General features: G+C 43.0%; 1 protein-coding gene across 2 annotated transcripts in view; it reads right to left on the bottom strand.

Moving 5' to 3' along the window:
- Positions 1-15,090: 15,090 nt before the first annotated feature.
- The window catches only part of LOC311145869 (low density lipoprotein receptor adapter protein 1-B-like), a 76,078-nt gene continuing 66,409 nt past the window's right edge, over positions 15,091-24,759 (bottom strand). For both annotated transcript variants that reach the window (XM_084182218.1, XM_084182219.1), the window contains exons 7-9: positions 24,283-24,416; positions 23,639-23,673; positions 15,091-16,527 (exon numbers count right to left, since the gene is read on the bottom strand). In XM_084182218.1, the coding sequence (XP_084038344.1) occupies positions 16,383-16,527; positions 23,639-23,673; positions 24,283-24,416 (314 nt within the window). In that variant the 3' untranslated portion in view covers positions 15,091-16,382. The remainder of the gene's footprint in view (positions 16,528-23,638; positions 23,674-24,282; positions 24,417-24,759) is intronic.

Here is a 24,759-nt window from a genome sequence, read left to right as displayed (position 1 = left end):
ATTTAATATGGATATGAATTCAATATATGATGGTAAAATACAGCAAGTGTTTGGTGTTACTTCTAGCCTACTAAGAAAGGATATTACCTAGATCTGATGTATTCTGATAATGGAGGATTGGTGATAAACTGAACCAAACGTGACGTTACTACAGCAATTTAGGATGGTTAATGTTGTTACGTTCGTTTTTAAACCCTATGATAGAGGTAAATGCAGAACGCTGTTTGAGAGTGTGTTTTATTATGTCTACTAGTAAAAAAATGGAAGAATGTCCATGTTTTTTGTCTGCGGGTGTTAACCATTGGGGCTTGCTGAAACGTGAGAGCGCTGTAAGGGATATTATGGGTTACGTTAAGTGCACGAGGATCAATGGTGGCTGTGGAGAAGAAAGTCATAGGGGGTTGAGTGTTTGGGATGAAAGGGCTGGCTAGTTGGGGTTGCGAGCTAGTGACATTTGGAGTAGTGACGTGGCTTGCTGTGCGAGACGGAAGTGGTTATTTGACGTGCTTTACAAGGAGAGCGGATTTTGTGGAGCGACGGGTAATGGTGTTTCGATGGTAAATGTTGTCGATATATGTAGAGGGTCCCTGGTTCGAGCCCAGGAAGGAACAGAAAGCAAATATTTTGCATTGATGCTATTGACCTAGATTACTAGATTAATTGAAAACATTACGTGAAAGGAATTGTCTTACCAGCACATAGCGAATAGTATAACATAGTAATTAAAGTTGCATATCGGTGAATAGATGTTCTGTTAGTTTTGACTATAACTTTACAATAATTTGTCATCTGTTAAAGTACTGTTATATGGAAAGTTAGCAATAGAGAATAATGGATATTTGTAGAGGATTTACAAAGTAAGTTAATTGGGATGATAAGAAGAACATGTCTAAATAGTTGAATATGGAACGTTATTTGATAATTGGTAATTATTATTATTACATTGTATAGTTTGTTTAAACAACAGTGAGTTATGCAGACAGTTCATTAATTCTAAAAACTATAATCTGTTTATGGTACGTAGAACAATGGGATATAGTTGTTACTATTAGGATGATGGATTAAATAAACATTTTTGTAAGTATGAAGTTATTAAACAATAGGTTTATATTTTAAAACATCAATGCAACAAGTTGCGATTATTAAATTAATAGAAAGGGGTTATAGGTTTATATTAGGAGGTGTAGTGAACTTAATGAAACGTGGTATTATATAGTGTCTTCCAGGATTGATGGAGGTCTCCTATAGCATTATGTTAAGGGGAGAGTAGGAGACAACGTATCAAACAATTTTTAAATAGATGCCTGGGACAAAATATCTAGTCTTACTTAAGCTGAGTACGTGATTGTATTGGTTAATGAATGAAATATGACATTTACAGGGGTGACAGGAATAATAGAAGGGGAAACAGATTTTCCTAGGTTGTTGATCAAGTAAACGATAATGGATCATTTGATACGGGGCGGCGCACAATTGGCCCAGCGTCGTCCAGGGTACGGGAGGGAATGTCCGGCAGGGATGTAGAGCATGGCGTTTGCAACGCCAGGGTTGTGGGTTCGATTCCCACGGGGGGCCAGTATGAAAAAATAAAAATAAAAATAATGTATGCACTCACTAACTGTAAGTCACTCTGGATAAGAGCATCTGCTAAATGACTAAAATGTAAATGTATGGGATGGAACATTTCGTTGAATGATTTCAATGACCTCTGAACTCAGTTTTGACTTTCTGGTGTGAATTGATCATCCACACTGGTAATTCTAAAGGCATGAGAGGAGGACTTTAAGATAGTTTATTTTAGCAAGCTGAGGGTAATTTATAATACTGTGAAAAATGTGAAGAAGTTTATAATTTGGTAATAATATATATGATTCGAACCATAAAATAACAAAAGAGAGAGAGAGCTTTCCCTGAATGAGGGATACCTGTTGCTAGTCAATTGTACTAATCTTGGATTACTTTACGGGATAGAAGTAAGTTGAGGTATTATCAAATGTTGTCGTTTTAATTTCATTTTTATTATGGTTTAACAAACAATGTTGGTATTTTGTTTTTGAAAGCATGAATCACGTTGTGACTCATATGTTCAGAAAAGGGGGTAGTAATGATGGTAAGAGGATTTATTGGTACATTTGCATATTGTAGCAAGAATATGAGCAGTAGTAATTCATGTGTTATGGGTTAGATTAAATGTTTTAGGTGAAAATGTATTTGTGGTATAAGGTAGAATGTAGTGGAGTGTAGGTAGTTTTAAATATTATGCTGATGGGATAGCACCAACTTTATGTAGGTTCTAGATTTGTTAAACAACAAGTTAGTATTTTAAACTAAATTAATGCAATGGGCTGCAGTAATCAGAAAAAGGCACAATCTAATGTGAAACAGCTATTACCTAGGTCATGGATTCAGTAATGAGACCAGGATGATAATAATAATAGAAATCTAGATAGAATAATTTAAGATAAGGACTAGCTGTCCAGATATGGGGGAAAAAAAGACGAGTTAAGGAATAAATGCCGAGACGAAATACAGAACGACATTGAGTCATTGCACTGTGGGGGTGTGTGTGGGTGAAGTGGGAATCTGACCTAGGGTCGAATTGCTCACTCGTTATTAGTGAATGAAAGCAGAAGGGGGTCTTTTGCTTCTCTCCTCAAACAAAGAGGAAAGAGCGACCAGGGTTTAGCAGAGTTCAGGCTAAAACCTTTTTCTCTCCTTTGCTAACTTCTTGATTGATTACAGCATGATGGGGGGTTTGTTTATGTTTGAAAGATTTAAGTATGGACCTGTCATGTCCAACCATCAGTCTTCAGGTCAAGCCCGGGAGAGCCGGGGTAGAACAGAGTTTAAACTAAACATGAGTGTTTTTACAAGATAAGGGATTGATTGATTGTATTACTATTGATTCTGAACTGAATGAAAGTCGAATTTAGCCGCCATAATAGACAAAGGAAGTGGGAGGAGCAATAAAGAAGCAAGGGGCAATCTCAAAAGAAAAGGGATGGCATAAGGATAATTTACCAATATTACCTAAGTGATTGTTTAGGTAGGTGGTAATATTGACACATGGGCAGAGCCATGTGTCAACAGGGGGGATGATGGTAGATGGTAGGATTAAAGATAAATAGACGAAGGAGAGGACTAAATACTAGACTTTTTTTTAGATACAGTCTAGAAAGAAAATACTAATGTGAACGGTATGATTAGAGAGGGGTTAAGGAAAACACACAGGAGAGCAGGAAGAAATGGGGTACAATGTCTACCGATAGTATTAATGATGATCAGGAGAACTCCAGATAAAGAAGGGTTATTGCCATTGGAGAAAGTATTTGGTAGACCATACAGAATGCCCGAGTTATGAGGACCGGAGCAGGCAGAGATAGAAATTGAGAGCACCCTAGCAGAACACATGAGAAGGTTGTTTATAACTACACCTGTATGTCAAAGGTTTTGTGCCCCACAGGTGAACTAAAGGAGAAGGTGACCCACTCTATCCAACCAGGTGACTGGTGTGGATCCAGTCCCTAAAGAAGGAAGACTGGAAGCAGGCCTGTTGGGAAGGGCCCTATCAGGTTATATTGGTCACCGCCTTTGCCATTAGAATAGCAGAAAGAGCAACCTGGGTCCACGTTACCCACTGCAAAAAGGTAGGAACACATACAAGCACCACTGAACACACGCAGAGTTAGAGAGAAGAACTGGACCAATAGGGTCTGGGGATCACCTCTGTTAACGAAGATCTCCTACCCCAACCTATTATCACTGTAGTGTGTTCTTAGGGTGTGAGTATGGGGAGGTACCAAGCAGAAAGACTAAGGGCAGGAGAGGGTTGGTGGTTTTTGGGAATGTGGGTAACCCTGAGCTGCATCATAGTCTTGGCAATGGTCCTGATATGTCAAGATCCACCACCACACCGCACCAATTATGTTATGCCCTTAACATTGTTAAAAAGTAAAAGAGAAGAGAAGCGACCCGACATACTGACCATCAAGGACGAGTAGCCTACAAAATAGGAGTCAGAGAAGGGCAGACTGTAGGATTCAAAATAAGGGTTAGGGACGTAGCCAATAGGTGGGGTACATGTCAACAAGCAATTTGGGATTATAAAATCCCATCATATTTGGGTTCGGGCCCCACAGCGGATTGTTCCTGGACTCAAGTGTTTAAACTGGACATCCAGATGGGAGGACATCCAGATGGGAGGTAAAGAGAAACAAAGATACCACGAATTGTCAATTGGAAATAGTAGTAATGTGACTGATTTAGGTTCGAAAAGCACAGGAGAGAATTCTGAACCTTACAGCCCCTGTAACCGATGTGTGGTGGGTGTGTACCAGTAAAGGCAGTATAAGGCAGGGAATACCAAAAGGGTGGCTAGGTACGTGCGCCCCGGTTCTACTGGTTCAGCTAGTTAGAATTAGTCACCAGGAACCAAGGAAAGGGTTAAACAGACGTAGGAGGAGTTTTGACAAGAAGTAGAATAGCCCTATTTAGATTAATGCGATTGGGATACCAAGGGGGGTACAGGATGAATACAAAGCTATGAAACAAGTAGGGGAAGGGTTTACTGCAAAGTTCTTTTGGTGGGTGACAATAAACAAAAATGTGGGTGGGATTAATTATATCTATTACGACCAACAACGATTTATTGGCCAGACTAGGGATGCAGTAAAGGGGATCTCTGAACAATTATCCACCACCTCACTCATGACTTGGGAAAATAGGTTGGCTCTAGATATGTTGCAGGTTGAAAGGGGCGGTGTCTATAGAATGGTGGGCCATTGTTGCACATTTATCCCTAACAACACCGCACCGGATGGTACGGTCACCAGAGCTCTTGCAGGATTGACTGCTCTAAGTGAAGAATGGGCTGAGAACTCAGGAGTTAATACATCTTTGATAGGGTGGTTTGATGAAATGTTTGGCAAATGGAAAACCATAGCAGCCACCATCTTGGGGGCAGCCATCGCTTGTGTTGGTATTCTTGTATTATGTGGTTGTTGTCTTATTCCCTGTATCCGAGGGTTGGTGAGTAAGGCGTTGGAGAATGCAGTGTCTCAACAGATGATGAGATATGGACCGACTCCGGACTCTGACCAGTGGAATGTGAAAAACGATCCTCCAGGCTTGGTGGATAACAAGGACTTTGACCCTGATAACCTGCAACTAGATACAACTTTTATTGGTTCTGACATATGAAGGTCATAGGGAAAAATCATGCTTGTAAATACATTTATCCTGAGGGTGTAAAAATTTAGCCAAAGGGTGGATTGATAGAGGAATTTTGGTAAAATGACTAAAATGGTTCCACCCCGATACTGATGATGACTGTGTAAACGGTTTTAGGGTTATAATGTAGTATAAACCCATTAACCAAGGAGGGGGACTTAGAAACTGCTTAATCATTCTATACTGTGGAAATGTACAGGCCACCTAAAGGCAGGCAGAGCAAAGTTCCTTTGTGTGAAGGGATATAAAAAGGCTGGTTGTATGTTTTGGCGGGAGAGCGCTCTCATTGAATAAGAATGGCTGATCCCTTACAAACTGGACAATTTGTTTAATTCATTCTTAACTAGAGTCTGACACCCTCTGGGGATTATTCAAAGTTTGAGTATTAGAGATAAAATTCTCGTGACAGTGTGTCATCGTAATCCAAGATATTGCCATCGTAATCCAAGGGTGTGCTCTTGGGGTTCTACGCCATACTGGGTGAACCACAGCTCACCGTTCTCTGACCTGGACTCTTGATGTAGGTGTTCGATGACGGCTGGAAGGTTGCTGGCCCACTGGCGTAGATCGAATCCTCCCTCAGCAAGAAGGTGCTTCAGCTTGTCCATCAGTTTCTTGGCTTCATCCGCAGAGGGGAGACTTTGTAGACAGTTGTCTACATAGAAACAGCGTTCTATAGAAAAGCGCACATCTTCTTCGGACTCACTGTGGTCAAACACATGCTTCTGAAGGGCAAACGTGGCGCAGCACGTGTGTTCCTGGAAATGGAGAAGGATGCCAAGCAGAGTAGCTCCCAAGATATGTCCGGGAAAGAGTTGTTTGTTCAAGCTCTTGCCCCTGTAGTTGAAGGAACAGTTGAAGACGACTCTGTTTTTCCCATTGTGATGGACCATATGATGGGGAATGTACTCTTTGACTGCTACTGGGGATACCTTCTTAACGTGGCCAGACTCCACCAATTTGTGAATCTCTGCATTGTACACTGCTGCTTTCTCTGGATCCATGGACAGACACTTCTCTGTCCCTCACAGATGAGCCAGTACCGCCTCCTTTGGAGCTTCCAAGGGAGGAAGGTTCTTCTTCCACAAAACAGGAGTGGCGTACCTTTGAACCCCGTCCACTTCGACCCTGACTGTCTTCTCCTCCAGTAGATGCATGGTTTCTACATCTTGTCTGGACTGTGTGACGAGCTTCTCACTCCTGTACGGTAGCGTATCCAACTGCCATAACTTCTCTACATGGCTGAAGAGCTCTGCAGATGGAAAGACAAGGGATGTATGAAGGCACTGTTGTGGAGCAAGACTTTGCTGCAAGAACTTTGAAGGACCTTGAAGGGTCCATCCGAGCTGAGTCTTGATGCGGCAGGTCCGCCAGGGAGACCCAAACGCACTGGCTCTGTCGGGGTGATTAGATGGGGATAGTCTGATCCGATGAGCAGTAACGGCTGCGCCTGGTCCAGCGGTTGAAGAGGTAGGCCTTTGAGGTGCCGATATCTTTTCTTAAGGGCTTCGACCAGGTAGGTATGCGGTGCAAGGCCCAACTTTTCAGCTGTGAAGGCGCTGTGGATGTCAAAGGACCTGTTTGGTTGAGTAACAGGGGCCACTGAGAATGACACAGAACCTCCATGGACGACTCAGATATCTTGACGCACCGTACAAAGTGCCAAGTCCTCAGGATTTCCTTGGAGGCCTAGCTGCTCTGCTGCTTCATGTAGAAATATAGTGCGCTCCGACCTGTCATCCAACAGGGCGTACGTGTCAAGTGACTTGTTACCACTCCGCAAGATGACTCGACTCATCTTCAGCAGCACCTTGCTGCTGCCGGTAGGTCGATCAACATAGAGGGTCTCTGCAGTGGAGCTCACCAGGCAAATGCTCTCTGTTGTCACCTTTGTGCTGGCGGTCTTCATAGTGTTCGTGCTAGCGTTCTTTGTAGCAGTCGGTCTAGCGTTGACCTCGTGGAGAATCTCAAGATGCTTCTTCTCGCACTTCTTGCACTTAGCCTTGAGAGTACACTGAGCTGCTTGGTGTTCGCGTCCACACTTCCAACATCTTTCATTTGTCTTGATCCAGGATTATTTCTGTTCTTTGGAAAGGAGCTGAAAGTTGGTGCATTGATTCATGTAATACTGCGTGGTGTTGCAGAACAGACAATACTTATTTGGCTTCTCCCATGACCTTTCCTCTAGAGACTGGTTCTGTGCAGAGAGTTCGACTTTGTCCTTTCTCTGCTCACCTCCATGGAGAATGGTTATGGTCTTGGGGAATGATTTGTCTTTACACTTATCTCGGCGTGAGCTACGGTGGTCCCTGCTTTGTTCATTACTGAACTGCGTGCCATCTACTTGCACTCTCACCTCGCACTCTGCCAGGTGAAGGAGGGTTGTAATGGGTGTCTTGATGGGGTTCACACATCTCTTGAAGCTGGCTTTTAGGTTGTGTGGTAACTTAGCTAAGAGGCGGGAGACCCTCAGAGCGAATCTTTGGAATGCCTTGGTGTCACCACTCTTGATGTTGGGGCCATCCATTAACCCTGCGATGCGTTGGAGGGCAAGCTGCTGGGGCTGGCCATACAGTTCTGTGAGGGACTCCATGGTGGCACTGTATGGGTACCTGCTGTTACTGTAGGAGTCGGCAATTAGCAAAGCCTCTTCCAACTTCAGGTGGTCCACCAATATTTGAAACTTGAAGCACTCTGTTGCATCTACAGGCAGCACATTGTCGAGGGCCACCTTCAGCCTTGCAAACTCTCGTGGGTCTTTATTGATGAAGTTGGGGATGGTAGGAGTTGGTCCACGGTAGACACGCTACCGGCTGGGTGGAAAATGTGTGCGGTAGCGGACAGGTGAGTGCCGATGACGATCAGGTGAGTAGGCCCGGCGGTGACGGTCAGGCGAGTAGTCACAGTGGCGATGGTCAGGTGAGGGGTGATGACAACGGTCAGGTGAGTAGTCGTGGCGGCGACAGTCAGGCGTGGGCTGACAATGGCAATCAGTTGAGGGTTTACAACGGCAATCAGGCATAGCTGACCGTAGCGGTCAGGTGAGTAGTCGTGTCGGCATACGGTCAGGTGAGTAGTTGGGGCGGCGACAGTCAGGTACAGGCTGACGATGGCGATCAGGTGTAGGCTGACCATAATGGTCAGGTGAGTAGTCGCAGCGGTGACGGGCAGATGCAGGCTGATGACAGCGATCAGGTGTAGGTTGACCGCAGCGGTTAGGTGAGGGCTGACGTTGGTGATCCTGTGAAGTCAGCCCTCTAGGTGGCGCTGTAGGGCTATGAGTTCTGTAATGAGAAGTCGACCGATCTCGCTGGTGCGATGGCTCACGACGTCGAGGGGTTGACTGAGTAGATGATGACGGTGAGGATGACTGGTCTGAGAAGGAGAGCCCTCTGATCCCAAGGTTTTCAATGAGCTGCTCTAGCTTATCACGCTGCCTTTGTGACTGCAGTTTATCATCTCTGGTTGTCACCAGCTGTGCCCGCTCAGGCTGACTTTGATGATGACAATCTCTAGTCGAGGTGCGCCTGCTATGGGGGGCCGGTGAGTTGGCCATTGATGAAGGTGAGGCTCCATCCTCACTGTTGCGGGTCAGCCTGGGTAGTGACTTGAACTGTTGGGGACCTATTGAAGCGGATGAATATAGCTCTTCCGATAGCTCCAGTATCTCCCGTGTCAACTTCTCAGTTTCCTCTCCTATCAGCTTCAGGCACGTTACAACTGTTCTGGAAGAAGAACGGGTTTCTCTCTCATCTTGTACAGGAGGGTAGCTTCTGCTGGTCTTGTTGTGAGAGTAATTAATTCCACTCACAGGGCCCTCTGCTCGTGGTCCCTCGTTGGAGTGGTGTGTTGTTGTGTGTGGTGTCTGCCTTGACTCATAGCTTACCTCATAGTCGACCAGACGATGTGGGGGGCGAGTCTGACGGCGGGGACGAACCACAACTTGAGGAGGATCTTCTCTGGAGACTGGCATCCTTGAACTTTGGCAGTTACTAAATCCGTCTCGAAGGACCATGAAAAATATGGGTTGTTTATGAATTCGAAGGACCAATAAAAAGGGATAAAAAACGTAGGTGTTGGATTTCAGACTATCCCTCTCTCAGATGACAGCAGTAGCTGACCCCAGTTGACCTTGCTTGGCTTGCATCATGGAAGAAACGACACAGCAAGTCCACACAATCCAAAAAACTAGCCTACTTGTCTTTATTTTTATTATCTTCGAGTTAAATGTCTTTGTAAACACTCAGTCTGCTAACCTCACAAACCACAAAAGGACCATGTTGTGGTTGCTACTAGATTAGCTAACTAGCTAGCTAGCAAACGAGTGAACGTTCGCTAACATTAGCTAGCTAAGCTAGCTGGGAAATTCGGTTTATCACATCACCTTGCATCTTTCACAACTAGTTAACATTACAGACAATATTAGTATATTCATCACTGTTATTTTGGAAGGTGACATGCTTCAAACATTATATTAACCAGTTAAATGTAACTAAATGTCAATGAAATTGTAGTCTACGTAATCCCCAAACATAATGATTTATCATGAGAGGGCCATAAACAATAACTAGTAATGCTGGATACTCAAAGGAAGGTTAAAATCTCACCTTTCTGGTAAAAAGTAGTTATAAATTGCTGAGGTGTAGTCACTTCTGAGGACACAAGCTCAAGTACATCACAAATATGATAAAAAATGAAATATTTTATATGATGTACAGTGAGGGAAAAAAGTATTTGATCCCCTGCTGATTTTGTACATTTGCCCACTGACAAAGACATGATCAGTCTATAATTTTAATGGTAGGTTTATTTGAACAGTGAGAGACAGAATAACAACAAAAAAATCCAGAAAAACGCATGTCAAAAATGTTATAAATTGATTTGCATTTTAATGAGGGAAATACGTATTTGACCCCTCTGCAAAACATGACTTAGTACTTGGTGGCAAAACCCTTGTTGGCAATCACAGAGGTCAGACGTTTCTTGTAGTTGACCACCAGGTTTGCACACATCTCAGGAGGGATTTTGTCCCACTCCTCTTTGCAGATCTTCTCCAAGTCATTAAGGTTTCGAGGCTGATGTTTGGCAGCTCGAACCTTCAGCTCCCTCCACAGATTTTCTATGGGATTAAGGTCTGGAGACTGGGCTAGGCCACTCTAGGAACTTAATGTGCTTCTTCTTGAGCCCCTCCTTTGTTGCCTTGGCCGTGTGTTTTGGGTCATTGTCATGCTGGAATACCCATCCACGACCCATTTTCAATGCCCTGGCTGAGGGAAGGAGGTTCTCACCCAAGATCTGACGGTACACGGCCCCGTCCATCGTCCCTTTGATGCGGTGAAGTTGTCCTGTCCCCTTAGCAGAAAAACACCCCCAAAGCATAATGTTTCCACCTCCATGTTTGATGGTGGGGATGGTGTTCTTGGGGTCATAGGCAGCATTCCTCCTCCTCCAAACACGGTGAGTTGAGTTGATGCCAAAGAGCTCGATTTTGGTCTCATCTGACCACAACACTTTCACCCAGTTCTCCTCTGAATCATTCAGATGTTCATTGGCCAACTTCAGACGGGCCTGTATATGTGCTTTCTTGAGCAGGGGGACCTTGCGGGTGCTGCAGGATTTCAGTCCTTCACGGCGTAGTGTGTTACCAATTGTTTTCTTGGTGACTATGGTCCCAGCTGCCTTGAGATCATTGACAAGATCCTCCCGTGTAGTTCTGGGCTGATTCCTCACCGTTCTCATGATCATTGCAACTCCACGAGGTGAGATCTTGCATGGAGCCCCAGGCCGAGGGAGATTGACAGTTCTTTTGTGTTTCTTCCATTTGCGAATAATCGCACCAACTGTTGTCACCTTCTCACCAAGCTGCTTGGCGTTGGTCTTGTAGCCCATTCCAGCCTTGTGTAGGTCTACAATCTTGTCCCTGACATCCTTGAAGAGCTCTTTGGTCTTGGCCATGGTGGAGAGTTTGGAATCTGATTGATTGATTGCTTCTGTGGACAGGTGTCTTTTATACAGGTAACAAACTGAGATTAGGAGCACTCCCTTTAAGAGTGTGCTCCTAATCTCAGCTCGTTACCTGTATAAAAGACACCTAGGAGCCAGAAATCTTTCTGATTGAGAGGGGGTCAAATACTTATTTCCCTCATTAAAATGCAAATCAATTTATAACATTTTTGACATGCATCTTTCTGGATTGTTTTGTTGTTATTCTGTCTCTCACTGTTCAAATAAACCTACCATTAAAATTATAGACTGATCATTTCTTTGTCAGTGAGCAAACGTACAAAATCAGCAGGGAATCAAATACTTTTTTCCCCTCACTGTATTTCCTATTCAACAAAACTGTATGAATAAAGGCCGAAAATTATTTATATGCTTTGTAAATATAGCAATCAAATTATAAAATGACTAACTCTAAGATCTCACCTTCCTTATATCTGTATACATCTTTGTATGTTTAGTGTTACAGAACATTTGCATATTTTCTAAAGGTCTGGCTTGATCAAAACGTCTGCCTCCATCGCTGTGTATGTCACAGAGCTCTAGCTTGGATTCCTGAATTCGTTAGGAACTCGCCATTCATCTCATATTAATATTGTCCATCTATGACAAACAGAAAGTGGTTTTTGTTTAAAATCTATGAATTATTTTAGATTAATGGCTATAAATCAATCTCTGAACCATGATTAAACCACTCTCTCCTGCTGCACTACGATGTAACGATTGCAGGCATGTGCTTTGTCCGTGGCTATGATGTAGGGTCAGCCAGGAGTTGATGGACAGTCAGAAGAGCGAATTAAATGGTAGTAGGGACATCCCAGCTTCAAGTGGTTTCAGATTTCACATCCTACATCACACAGGCACAGACAAAATACTACTGTGTCCGTGGGAACCAGGGCTATCGCTCAATGCAAGCCATTCGATCGACGGTATCCACAAATCGATTTATAAGCAAAAATGTCGGTCAGAACCGGTACCAGAACCACACAGGTCCCCTTACATATATGAAGTCTTAATTAACAGGCTTTAAGTTTTTCACAAAGTTGTTGTAAAAACAAGTGAAATGCTAACGTTCGTGAGCTAGCATAAAGCAGCTCATCGGATGCTACTAGCTACTGTTAGCTAGCTAACGCGTTTGCACTTATTTGCTTCCCTCCCCCACATTAAAGTATTAATCGGTCCAGCGAATAAGTTTGAAGCACTGCCCTGTATGGATTTGAACAACTAGTTGGACTGTGCTAGTGAAGTGTCAAATTTAGCTAATGTTCATAAACCAATTAAATTTTTGGCAAACCACCCACGGCACGGGCTTGGCACCTTAATTTTGCAGGTACATGCATGAAACCAGAGGTCAATGAGTTCATGTAACGTCATCACGTTATGGATTTAGCCAGATCTCCTAAAGTCTCCTACAATCAGAAATGGGCAAAGACACATGTATCTTGTTACAAAATCCAAAATACCATAAAGACCAATCAAATATAAAATACTGGTGCCAAACAATGTGACCCTATGACCCCTGCCTAACACTCTGCTATGAACAATACCAATAGCTACCATCTATGACCAATAACCCAGATAATAATGTAAGTCTCCAGAGCTTTGTGACTCCTATTTACCGAATACATATTACTCCAAATTCGCTGCGTTGGTGTCAGAAATGAGATACCATGAGGGTGACGTAATCAGAGGTGCACGTGGAGGCACAAAAGGGTTTGAAGTTGAGGCAGGGGACTTGCTTCCCGAATGAGAGTAAGTATAATGACAGCGTGGCAATAACATAGTGTGTTCGTTTTCAAAGTCGAGTTCACTTCCACCTTTTGGAGCAAATTCACTGCATAATCCTCAGTTTTGAAGTGCATTATATGTGCTTCAACTTTCTTTCAAACTCCTCCACTCATCTACCAACACCTCTCAAGGTCTCACACTATAGTACCATCTGACACCAATGCAGCAACATTGGGGTGATAGAGGGCCACAAAATTGTGAACCACTATAAAAAGTATTTTGAAAATACAAAATACCATTCTCTGAAGTATCTTGTTACAAATTACATTGTGATTTTTCCAGGCCTTTGAAATACAAATGACTAAATACTCAAAAGTGATTGAAATACGCATTTCAAATACATGTAACAGAAATACTGCCCATCTCTGCCTACAAATGACCTAAACAAGACCTAACATTATTATCCCCATATAACATGAATTTATGTTCATGTTTAATGTTAATGCCATGAATTACTTGAATTTAACCACAGAGATAGCTATTATTTGATGAAGGAGCAGAGCAGTGTGTTTTATACAGTGCATTCAGAAAGTATTTCCCACTTTGTTACGTTAGAGCCTTATTCTAAAATGGATTAAATAAATAAAAATACCTCATCAATCTACACACAATACCCCATAATAACAAAGCAAAAACAGATATACCTTATTCAGACCCTTTGCTATGAGATTCGAAATTGAGCTCAGAGGAACATCCTGTTTCCATTGATCATCCTTGAGATGTTTCTATAACTTGATTGGAGTCCACCTGTGGTAAATTCAGTTGATTGGACATGATTTGGAAAGGCGCACACCTGTCTATATAAGGTCCCACAGTTGACAGTGCATGTCAGAGCAAAAACCAAGCCATGAGGTCGAAGGCATTGTCCGTAGAGCGCAGAGACAAGGAAGGGTACCAAAACATTTCTGCAGTATTGAAGGTCCCCAAGAACACAGTGGCCTCCATCATTCTTAAATGGAAGAAGTTTGGAACCACCAAGACTCTTCCTAGAGCTGGCCGCCCGGCCAAACTGAGCAATCGGGGGAGAAGGGCCTTAGTCAGGGAGGTGACCAAGAACCCAATGGTCACTCTGACAGAGCTCCAGAGTTCCTCTGTGGAGATGGGAGAACCTTCCAGAAGGCAAACCATCTCTGCAGCACTCCACCAATCAGGCCTTTATGGTAGAGCGGCCAGACGGAAGCCACTCCTCAGTAAAAGGCACGTGACAGCCCACTTGGAGTTTGCCAAAAGGCATCTAAAGGACTCTGACCATGAGAAACAAGATTCTCTGGTCTGATGAAACCAAGATTGAACTCTTTGGCCTGAATGCCAAGCGTCACGTCTGGAGGAAACCTGGCACCATCCCTACGGTGAAGCATGGTGGTGGCAGCATCATGCTGTGGGGATGTTTTTCAGCAGCAGGGACTGGGAGACTAGTCAGGATCGAGGGAAAGATGAATGGAGCAAAGTACAGAGAGAACCTTGAAGAAAACCTGCTCCAGAGTGCTCAGGACCTCAGACTGGAGTAAAGGTTCACCTTCCAACAGGACAATGACCCTATGCACACAGCCAAGACAACGCAGGAGTTGCTTTGGGACAAGTCTCTGAATGTCCTTGAGTGGCCTAGCCAGAGCCCGGACTTGAACCCGATCTAAAATCTCTGGAGAGACCTGAAAATAGCTGTGCAGCGACGCTCCCCATCCAACCTGACAGAGCTTAAGAGAATCTGCAGAGAAGAATGGAAGAAACTCCCCAAATACAGGTGTGCCAAACTTGTAGCGTCATACAAGACTCGAGGCTGTAATCGCTGCCAAAGGTGCTTCAACAAAGTACTGAGTAAAGGGTCTGAATACTTATGTAAATGTAATATTTCCATTTTTTATTTTTAATACATTTGCTTAAGAAAATTAACACCAGTTTTTGCTTTGTTATTGTGGGGTATTGTGTGTAGATTGATGAGGGAAAAAAACAAATGTAATCCATTTTAGAATAAGGCTGTAACGTAACAAAATGTGGAAAGAGTCAAGGGGTCTCAATACTTTCTGAATGCACTGTATATACAGTATATATATATATATATATAATACAATAGCCTCACACTGATACATACTTTTTATTGAATTCAGAGGTAACATAATACCAGAAATTATCAAAAATATTTTAAACTGTATCACAAATGTCAGAGATATTAACATGGAGACTTGACCTTAACTCAAACCCTCATTCCAAACTGTCAAGTAAACGATCAAAATGAGCACCAACCAGATTAGACAACATTAGTGGTACATGTAAGAGCTAGATGGTTATTATAATAACAATCACCGACATGAAAGTATGTGCTTTGTAGAGGGATTAGTGGAGAGTGCAAAAATAGATCTTGCAATAGAATAAAAATAAGACTCTATACACACACAAACATACATATAACCCACATATTATACATGCAAGTAACACAGGCGGCCGGTGAAACCTTAATTGGGGAGGACAGGCTCATAGTAATGGCTGGAATGGAATAAATGGAATGGTATCCAACACAAACACACAGTTTCCATGTGTCTGATACCATTCCAGCCATCCTCCCCTCAGCAGCCTCCTGTGGCAAGTACATTTTGTTAAAGCCCATTTGTCCAATTATTAGAGCCATTGAGCGCAGACGTAGTGATGGTCACCCTCAATCTTTATTCTTATATTTTGCATCATGGCTGAAGTTCACTCCAGCTGGCTTTGACTCCATCACCAGTGAAGTTTCCCCTCTGAGTGAGTTACTCCTCCATCCACTGACAATAACAAAGGGAACATAACTGTGGCATTAGCCCAGACTCAAACAGTGACCATGGATGTGTTGACCTTATATATACACATTATTTTCTGCCTCTAACGCTTAAATGCGCCTTCACCAAATGCTCAACAAGTAATAAATTATAGCTCGGTTTGTATCAGGTTATGTATACTGTACATACATACTCAACTTGGTATATATACACACATATATACAGTACAAACATACCAGTCAGTACAGACAAAGGCAAATTTAAAAACCAAAAAATTAATGGGGTATTGAATGTAACAAACACCAGATGACTGCATGTTTAAAATTCAATTCAAACAAATGGTTGAATTGCTTTGGTCTTAGTTCTGGAGGCTCTCGACTCCAGTAGGTCTCTCCTGGTTGGTCAGTTAGACGCGCTAACAGTCACATCCCTCAAGATGGCACCACTGAGTGGACTTTCAGGGAGAATCACATACAAACTCCACTAGGCCTACTGTTCTTTCACAGACACCACACAGTCACTGCCTCTCTACTGCTTTCTCCCACATCCCTATCACTCTCCTTCTCCATCTTTTTCTCCCTCCCTCGACGCCTTACTTCCGCAGTGGCTCCACCCTTAGAACCCAAACATATAGTCTTTTTCGGCGTTGTCTGCATCCATTTTGTCCCAGTTAGCTAGGGACAGGCACTCTTCAGTGTTGAAGTCCTGAGGTTTTACCCCAATGTCCAGGACCTGGGGGTTAGTGCGAAACTCAGCGAGTCTGGGGGGGGGGAGAAAGAAAGACATTTCACTTATCACATTCATAAGGCAAAAGACACCATTTAACAGATGGGATGTGAACACTCAATACATTGAAATTAATGGAGATGTGGTAGCGTTAACATTCAAAAGCATTTAAATGACAAATGTGTGTATTGGCTACTAGCATAAACATTATTGTTCAACATGACAGGAAAGATACTATACAGAAATGTGTCAAACTTGAGTAAGTAACTAAAAAGACAGTGTGTTGGTCTCGAGTTACAGTATCCAGAACTAAACTGTAGAGGGATGTCTTTTTAAATGATCAAACAGTGAGGTGTGGTTATCTAAGTACTTCACACAGCTACAGCTCTCAGGCCTGACAAAACAGAATGTTTCAACACACGCCAGACTCTCAACAACACTTCACTGCTACGACACTAACACCACTTGGCTCACCATGTCATTACTCATTCAGTGATGTGGCAACAACAGTGAAATGGCTGTAGATGTGAAGCAGAATAACACACAAATTCAAGTACATGGACAAAATGAGAATAAATGACAACAATCAACATGTTAGCAGAGAACCCTGCCGTTCATACATAGCACAGCCTTCCCAACCTCTGTGCACTTTGCTGGTGTAATGTTGGAACCTGTAGTCCAACCTTACATCAGACGGGTAACTTCTCTGTCTTGGTTTAAGCCATAAGTTTGCTCAGCTTTGTCTCAACATAAGGTAAGTCAATAGGACAGGGTTCTGAGCCATGGTAATGGGATGCTCCTACAGGGAGATATGCAACTACAGGCGTTGTAATGGCAGAATCCTACAGATCCACATCCATGCTCAGACAGATGGGCTGCGTACAGTAAGGATGGAGGTTGACAAAGGGGTCTCAGTTGTGGTGAGGGTGGTGAATGGAGTGGAGGTGACTGGGGGAAGTGAGGGTGGGACACTGCACGTCCAATGGATGGCGTCATTACCTGAGTATGATTCAAAGCTATCCAGACTGCGGCTGAGGGGTGCAAAGGAAATGTCAATAGTCAGACAGCTGTTTTATTATTCCCCTATAGTTTTATTATGAAGAACACCAGAGCATTCCCACCGAACTTAAAAGTTGCAGTAACTTCCTACAGCCAGCAGATGGCACTGTAATCCTTCTTGAGGTACAGCGATCTTAGTGAGGTCAGTATCAGTGTTGAGAAAGGGTTCCGACTCCTGGGCACAAACTTCTTTCATATTGATGTTTAAAGGAATATACAAGGAGAGAAAGTTTAGGTGCCCATACAGCTAAACAAAATCTCTCACCAATCACTCACACAGAGAATGAAGGCAAGAAATGTCAACTCTTGTCTGAAATTTTAAAACTCACACTAGTAAAACACTAATTAACAGGGATGGAGGATTGGAACTAAAACTGTTCTTGGCTTCAGAATAAGTCCTGAAGGAGGAAAACCATTCAGTCTAAAATGACAGGCATCCTTGGACTTCCAGAGTTCTGCTACCCCATAATACCACCCACAGCAAGTTTGGAGGGACAAAAGTCAATCTGCCAATACTCTTCCTTTTACTAAGAGTTATTTCCTGAAACTCAGAGGAAAAGTCCGACCTTATTTCACCCCATTCCCAGAGGTAAAAGAAAGGAAAGAACAAGCATTAGCAACAAAATATCCCTGACTGTCAATATGCAGGGAGTTTATAAACAGCCCAGTCTAGAGAATGACTAAGGTCTCACAGACAGAAGCTTATTTTCTGTCATCGCTGGTTTTGGTCTTTTTAGAAAATGTATACTCAAAGTGCTTTTAGGAGCTTGTTTAAAATCTCCAGCTGCCACTTCCAAGTCTCCTCAAGTAACTAAAAACTATCCATACTAATATATCAGCTACAGGTATGCAACTCTAAAAAAGGAGAAGCGTGTCTACAGGTACTGACATCAGCAGAACGTCCAGTTCAGTCATGTTTGGGCATAAAGGTCAGTACATATGACAGTGAATCAGTTCAGCAGCCCTCATATGGAGATATAGAGTGACAGAACTTCCTCTCACTCTTCACCACAGCTCAACACCCACTACTTCAATAGTAAGAGTGCAGGTCTGCAATCAGCTCTCTCTGATAGACAAAAGGCTTGAACCAGGGGACTCATTTATCAAAAGTGCGTGCGCAACAAAAATACTCTAAACCTTGCGTGTGCCTGTTTTCCATCAAAGGTTGGTATTTATCCATTTTGAACATGGGAAAGTGTGCGTATCAAACTACAGCTCAGACCATTCGTACGCACAACTTCTAGTGGTTGATCAACTTTATTGCAAGCAAATAACAATGATAAAACAGATACATTTGCCATTGAGATCGCATCGCAGCATTGAGATCGCATCGCAGCTTACAGCATAATATATGTTTCTTTGACTTAAGGCCTAAATCATACTAATCTTTTCTGACATGACTGGTTTATTCCCGCTACACAACAAATATTAGGCTACCATTTATTCATGAATCATTCAATAGTCAAGCAAGATCGGAAGTATATAGACCGGTATCCTATTTAAAATATTTGACAGTATGGGTAGGCTACAGCATTGCTGTAAGATAGGAGTGTGACATCATAGCCCATTTAATATTAGAGCCTATACCAAGGCAGGATATAGAAACCCAACCATCTATTGATAAACAAAATATTGAACAACAATTTGACTGCATAGAAGTGTGGGCTGTAGCATTTACATTTAAATTGTTTGAATAGACAATCAATCTTGCAGAATGCGTGGCCAGTGTTTGCCACGCGCTATAGGTGGCATGCATTTTTGGTTTGAAAAAGTCACTGCAAAATATAAAAACATTCTACCCACACCTCTACAGAAATGTGATGAAATACGGCCTCCTGAGTGGCGCAGCGGTCTAAGGCACTGCATCACAGTGCTAGAGGCATCACTACAAAGCCGGGTTCGATCCCGGACTGTGTCGCAGCCGGCCGCAACTGGGAGATCCATGCACGCAAATCCTAGAATCTCCACGTACGAAAGAATTTAGTAAGAAATGTACACACAGTTGATAAATGAGGCCCCAGGTCCTCTGCCTACTAAATTTCCCTCAATTAAGGCAATCTGTGGCCGGACTGCCCATCACTTCTCCACAGAGTCCCCTCATTAATCAGTAGCATAGATTAATGGCCTAGTGAGTAATTACTGTGTGTGCAGACAAATAATTATCTGATAACAGCACTAGAATGGCCTCAATGCTTGATTACCGCCCCTCTGAAGCACACTATCCCTACCGTCAGAAAAATACTGATAAACAGAGGAGGGCCACCATCAGTTTCAACTGAAACAAAATGAAAAGAGCCCTGGGGGAAATGAAAGCACTGAAAGTCTGGAATCAGACTATAACTTAGTGGTAGACATAACAAAAACAAATAAACATATTGGGAATTGTGATTCAGGATGCATAAAGACCTCATCAGGACATGTAATTGAAACAAGAAGGACTCCTTTGAGCTCTGCATGAGTTGGTTTATTTAAAATGAGCCCTTGAGCAGGGTTGGGCAGTAACTGATTATAAAAGACCTGTAACTGTAATCAGTTACATTACCAGCAACAATATTGTAATTGGATTACAGATACTTTTGAAAAACTCAATGATTACTTATTGGATTACATTTAAAATTTTGGGTATAATGTTTGTGAAAAAATACATTATGACATCTTTCTGTTATCTCAATGACATTAAATTCAGCATTGAAAAAAAGGTTCAAGTTTAAGCTTGTTCCACCTGAGCAAGTCTGGATTTTAATGTCGCCGGAGGGGATGGCTGCAGTATTACGGGCTCCTAACCAACTGTGCTATTTTGTTAGAGTTTTTTCACATTGTTAGTAACTTATATTTTAACTTATTGTGTACATAATGTTGCTGCTACCATCGCTTATGACCGAAAATAACTTCTGGACATCAGAACAGCGATTACTCACCTCGAACCGGACAAAGATTTTTTCTTTAATGAGTCCGACGCGAAGGATATACTGCTTTCTCGGGAACGGGCCCAAATACCCGTCATTTGCGTGAAGAAAAGGAGAAAAGGGGGGCGGAGGTCGGGCTGCCTTCTGGGAATTCGTAGGCGAGTGAGTAAACCTCCACTACCAACCAACGTGCAATCATTGGAAAACAATATGGATGATCTACGATCAAGACTATTCTATCAATGGGATATTAAAAACTGTAATATCTTATGTTTCACCGAGTCGTGGCTGAACGATGACACGGATAATATAGAGCTGGCGGGATTTCCATGCATCGGCAGGACAGAGAAGCTACGTCTGGTAAGACGAGGGGCGGGGGTGTGTGTCTATTTGTCAATAACAGCTGGTGCGCGATGTCTAATATTAAAGAAGTCTCGATGTATTGCACGCCTGAGGTAGAGTACCTCATGATAAGCTGTAGACCACACTATCTACCAAGAGAGTTCTCATCTATATTATTCGTAGCCGTCTATTTACCACCACAAACCGATGCTGGCACTAAGACCGCACTCAACGAGCTGTACAAGGCCATAAGCAAACAAGAAAATGCTCATCCAGAAGCGGCACTCCTAGTGGCCGGGGACTTTAATGCAGGCAAACAAATCAGTTTTACCTAATTTCTACCAGCATGTCACGTGCAACCAGAGGGAAAAAAACTCTAGACCACCTTTACTCCACACAGAGACGCATACACAGCTCTCCCTCGCCCTCCATTTGGCAAATCTGACCATAATTCTATCTTCCTGATTCCTGCTTACAAGCAAAAACTAAAGCAGGAAGTACCAGTGATTCGCTCAATACGGCAGTGGTCAGATGATGCGGATGCTACGCTACAGGACTGTTTTGCTAGCACAGACTGGAATATATTCCGGGATTCATCCAATGGCATTGAGGAGTATACCACCTCAGTCATCGGCTTCATCAATAAGTGCATTGACGACGTCGTAGGTACATATCCCAACCAGAAGCCATGGATTACAGGCAACATCCACATCGAGCTAAAGGCTAGAGCTGCCGCTTTCAAGGAGCGGCACACTAATCCGGACGCTTATAAGAAATCCTGCTACGCCCTCAGACGAACCATCAAACAGGCAAAGCTTCAATACAGGATTAAGATTTAATCCTACTACACCGGCTCTGACGCTCGTCGGATATGGCAGGGCTTGAAAACTTTTAAGGACTACAAAGGGAAACCCAGCCGCGAACTGCCCAGTGACACGAGCCTACCAAACGAGCTAAATGCCTTTTATGCTCGCTTCGAGGCAAGCAACACTGACGCATGCATGAGAGCACCAGCTGTTCCGGACGACTGTGTGATAACGCTCTCGGTAGCCGATGTGAGCAAGACCTTTAAACAGGTCAACATTCACAAAGCCGCGGGGCCAGACGGATTACCAGGACGTGTACTCAAAGCATGCGCGGACCAACTGGCAAGTGTCTTCACTGACATTTTCAACCTCTCCCTGACCGAGTCTGTAATACCTACATATTTCAAGCAGACCACCATAGTCCCTGTGCCCAAGGAAGCGAAGGTAACCTGCCTAAATGATTAAAGCCCCGTAGCACTCACGTCGGTAGCCATGAAGTGCTTTGAAAGGCTGGTCATGGCTCACATCAACAGCATCATCCCGGATACCCTAGACCCACTCCAATTTGCATACCGCCCCAACAGATCCACAGATGACGCAATCTCAATCGCACTCCACACTGCCCTTTCCCACCTGGACAAAAGGAACACCTATGTGAGAATGCTGTTCATTAACTACTGCTCAGTGTTCAACCCCATAGTGCCCACAAAGCTCATCAATCACTAAGCTAAAGACCCCGGGACTAAACACCTCCCTCTGTAACTGGATCCTGGACTTCCTGACGGCCGCCCCCAGGTGGTGAGGGTAGGCAACAACACTTCCTGACCCCCGCCCATTGACTCAGTACCGGTACCCCCTGTATATAGCCTTGTTATTGTTATTATATTGTGTTACTTTTTATTCGTTTTTACTTTAGTTTATTTGGTAAATATTTTCTTAACTCTTTCTTGAACTGCATTGTTGGTTAAGGGCTTGTAAGTAAGCATTTCACGGTAAGGTCTACACCTGTTGTATTCGGCGCATGTGACAAAGTTTGATTTGATTTGATTTGAAGTCAGAGACCACTACGATGACACACCAAATGCGTTTGATGGATCCTTTTTGTCTTCTTCTAATGCCTCTTAAAAGGGAGATTCCACCCAAAAACGATATTTTGGTAAATGTTTTGCATGTCAGCAATCAAGTTAAGATATATAGCTTTCAAAATACAGAAATACAGCCGGTATGATGCATTTTCAATCATATGATGCAAAACGTAGCGTCATATGATGCAAAATGCATCATACCGGCTGTATTTCTGTATTTTGAAGGTTATATATATCTTGAAAACTTGATTACTGATATGCAAAACATTTTGGGACTATATTAACAATGGACTAATGAAACAAATACCAAAAGATAGTTTTTGGGTGGAATTTTCCTGTAAGGGGAAAGTAATCAAAATGTAACTAATCAGATTACGTTACTGAATTTGGGTAATCCAAAAGTTACGTTACTGATGACAATTTTGGACAGGTAACTACAATAGTAACTAACGGATTACATTTAAAAAGTAACCTACCCAACCCTGCCCTTGAGGAATCCCAGTCTGTGTTAGAGTACAGAGAATACACTGAAGGATGTGTCCAGTCAACCTTGAACCTGCTAGTTGTATGACCGAAAATCAATGCTCTGTGTATTTATCCCTCAACCACTACCATTGTTGTCTGCAAGCTTCAATCTATCTTAAGTCCTCACTTAAAAATCTACTGTTAAATCACTGCTTGTGGGGACCTGGCCAGTAAAAAAAGGCTGAGAAAGCAGAAGATGACTAAGTTTGGCATTGAGGCCAGTAAACTAAACAGGCAGTTTCTTGGGTATAAGTGCAGCGAGCGCCCAGCGGTCAGCCAGCAGGTGGGAGTGGCAGCGTTTATAAGACAAGCCCTAACCACCGGCTATTTCCAGAGCAGTGTGTGTGTGTGTGTGTGTGTGTGTGTGTGTGTGGGGGGGGGGGGGGGGGGGGGGGGTACTAAGGCACAGTAAAATTACACACCTTGAGAAAGCTTCATCCAGACCATCCTCAAGCTCCTGCCAGACAAAACACACATATAGACGAGTTCAGGGAAAGACCACAATGTCAAAATAATTTAAATACTGTAAAAAACAACAACATTTGTTTCGGAAAGGTTTACAGTAGGTATACTACAGGAAGTGACCACCAATAAAAATAAATGGCATCATGAATGGCTCTTTTGGTTTTACAACTACAAATGGAAGGTTTGGGTTATGAGCAGCTAAAGGAAACACACACCTCTATCCAAACTTTCCCTGTAATATAAGTATATGATTGCAGAGTAACAGCTCCACACCCTCCCCTGCTATGGGGACCATCTGATAAGTCTTGTTCTTTTCAATGCACCATTGTCCTGAGCTAAACTCAACCCACAATCATACTCTACTATAAAGACACTGCCTTTGAATCAAGTATGTATGCTAGGAGCTCCTGCCAATACTGTATTGTTTCAATCTTACCCATACAGTATACTGTAGCCATTCTATGTCCATTTAATCTAACCCATACAGCTAGTTCTAGCAAACATTATGCTCTCCAAGCCTTCATTCTCTCATCCATAAAGCATTGCCCCTTATCAAGCCTGTGCAGCTACAGTAGTTCTATTCTAGCCCCCATTCTCTTACCCATACAGTATTGTTGTTCTCTGTGGCGTGGTTGTGCGCCATGAAGGTGTCCGGTTCACTCTCCTTTGTCCCTGAGTGCACCAGCGCCATGTTCGCCCCCTCTGCCAAGTCTAGAAGGTTCCCTGTGGCCACTTCTGTAACTCAGAGAAAACAAACATACTACATTAATCTCTGACTTTCAACATCAACAGCATTGCAGGACTGCTGTACAGACATCTTGTACAGACATCTATTAAATATCTTATTTTCACATACTGGCACCAAAACCCCATGCACACTCATGACCATCATGTGCAAACATAACAGTAACCGGAGTCATGCAGACAAAGGCCATTACGAGAATCATTAGGACCAAGCCTTCCTTATTACCCCTCCTAATGTGTGTCATCAACATGCCCATCTGTTGTTTGTCATTTATTGTCTTTTTGATAAGCGGGCAAGGAATAATCCCCCGACACACACACACACACACACACA

Source organism: Coregonus lavaretus (assembly GCF_964263955.1).
Source record: "Coregonus lavaretus genome assembly, chromosome: 18".
In the NCBI taxonomy this organism is placed as follows: Eukaryota; Metazoa; Chordata; class Actinopteri; order Salmoniformes; family Salmonidae; genus Coregonus; species Coregonus lavaretus.
This window is presented reverse-complemented; position numbering and strand designations above follow the sequence as displayed.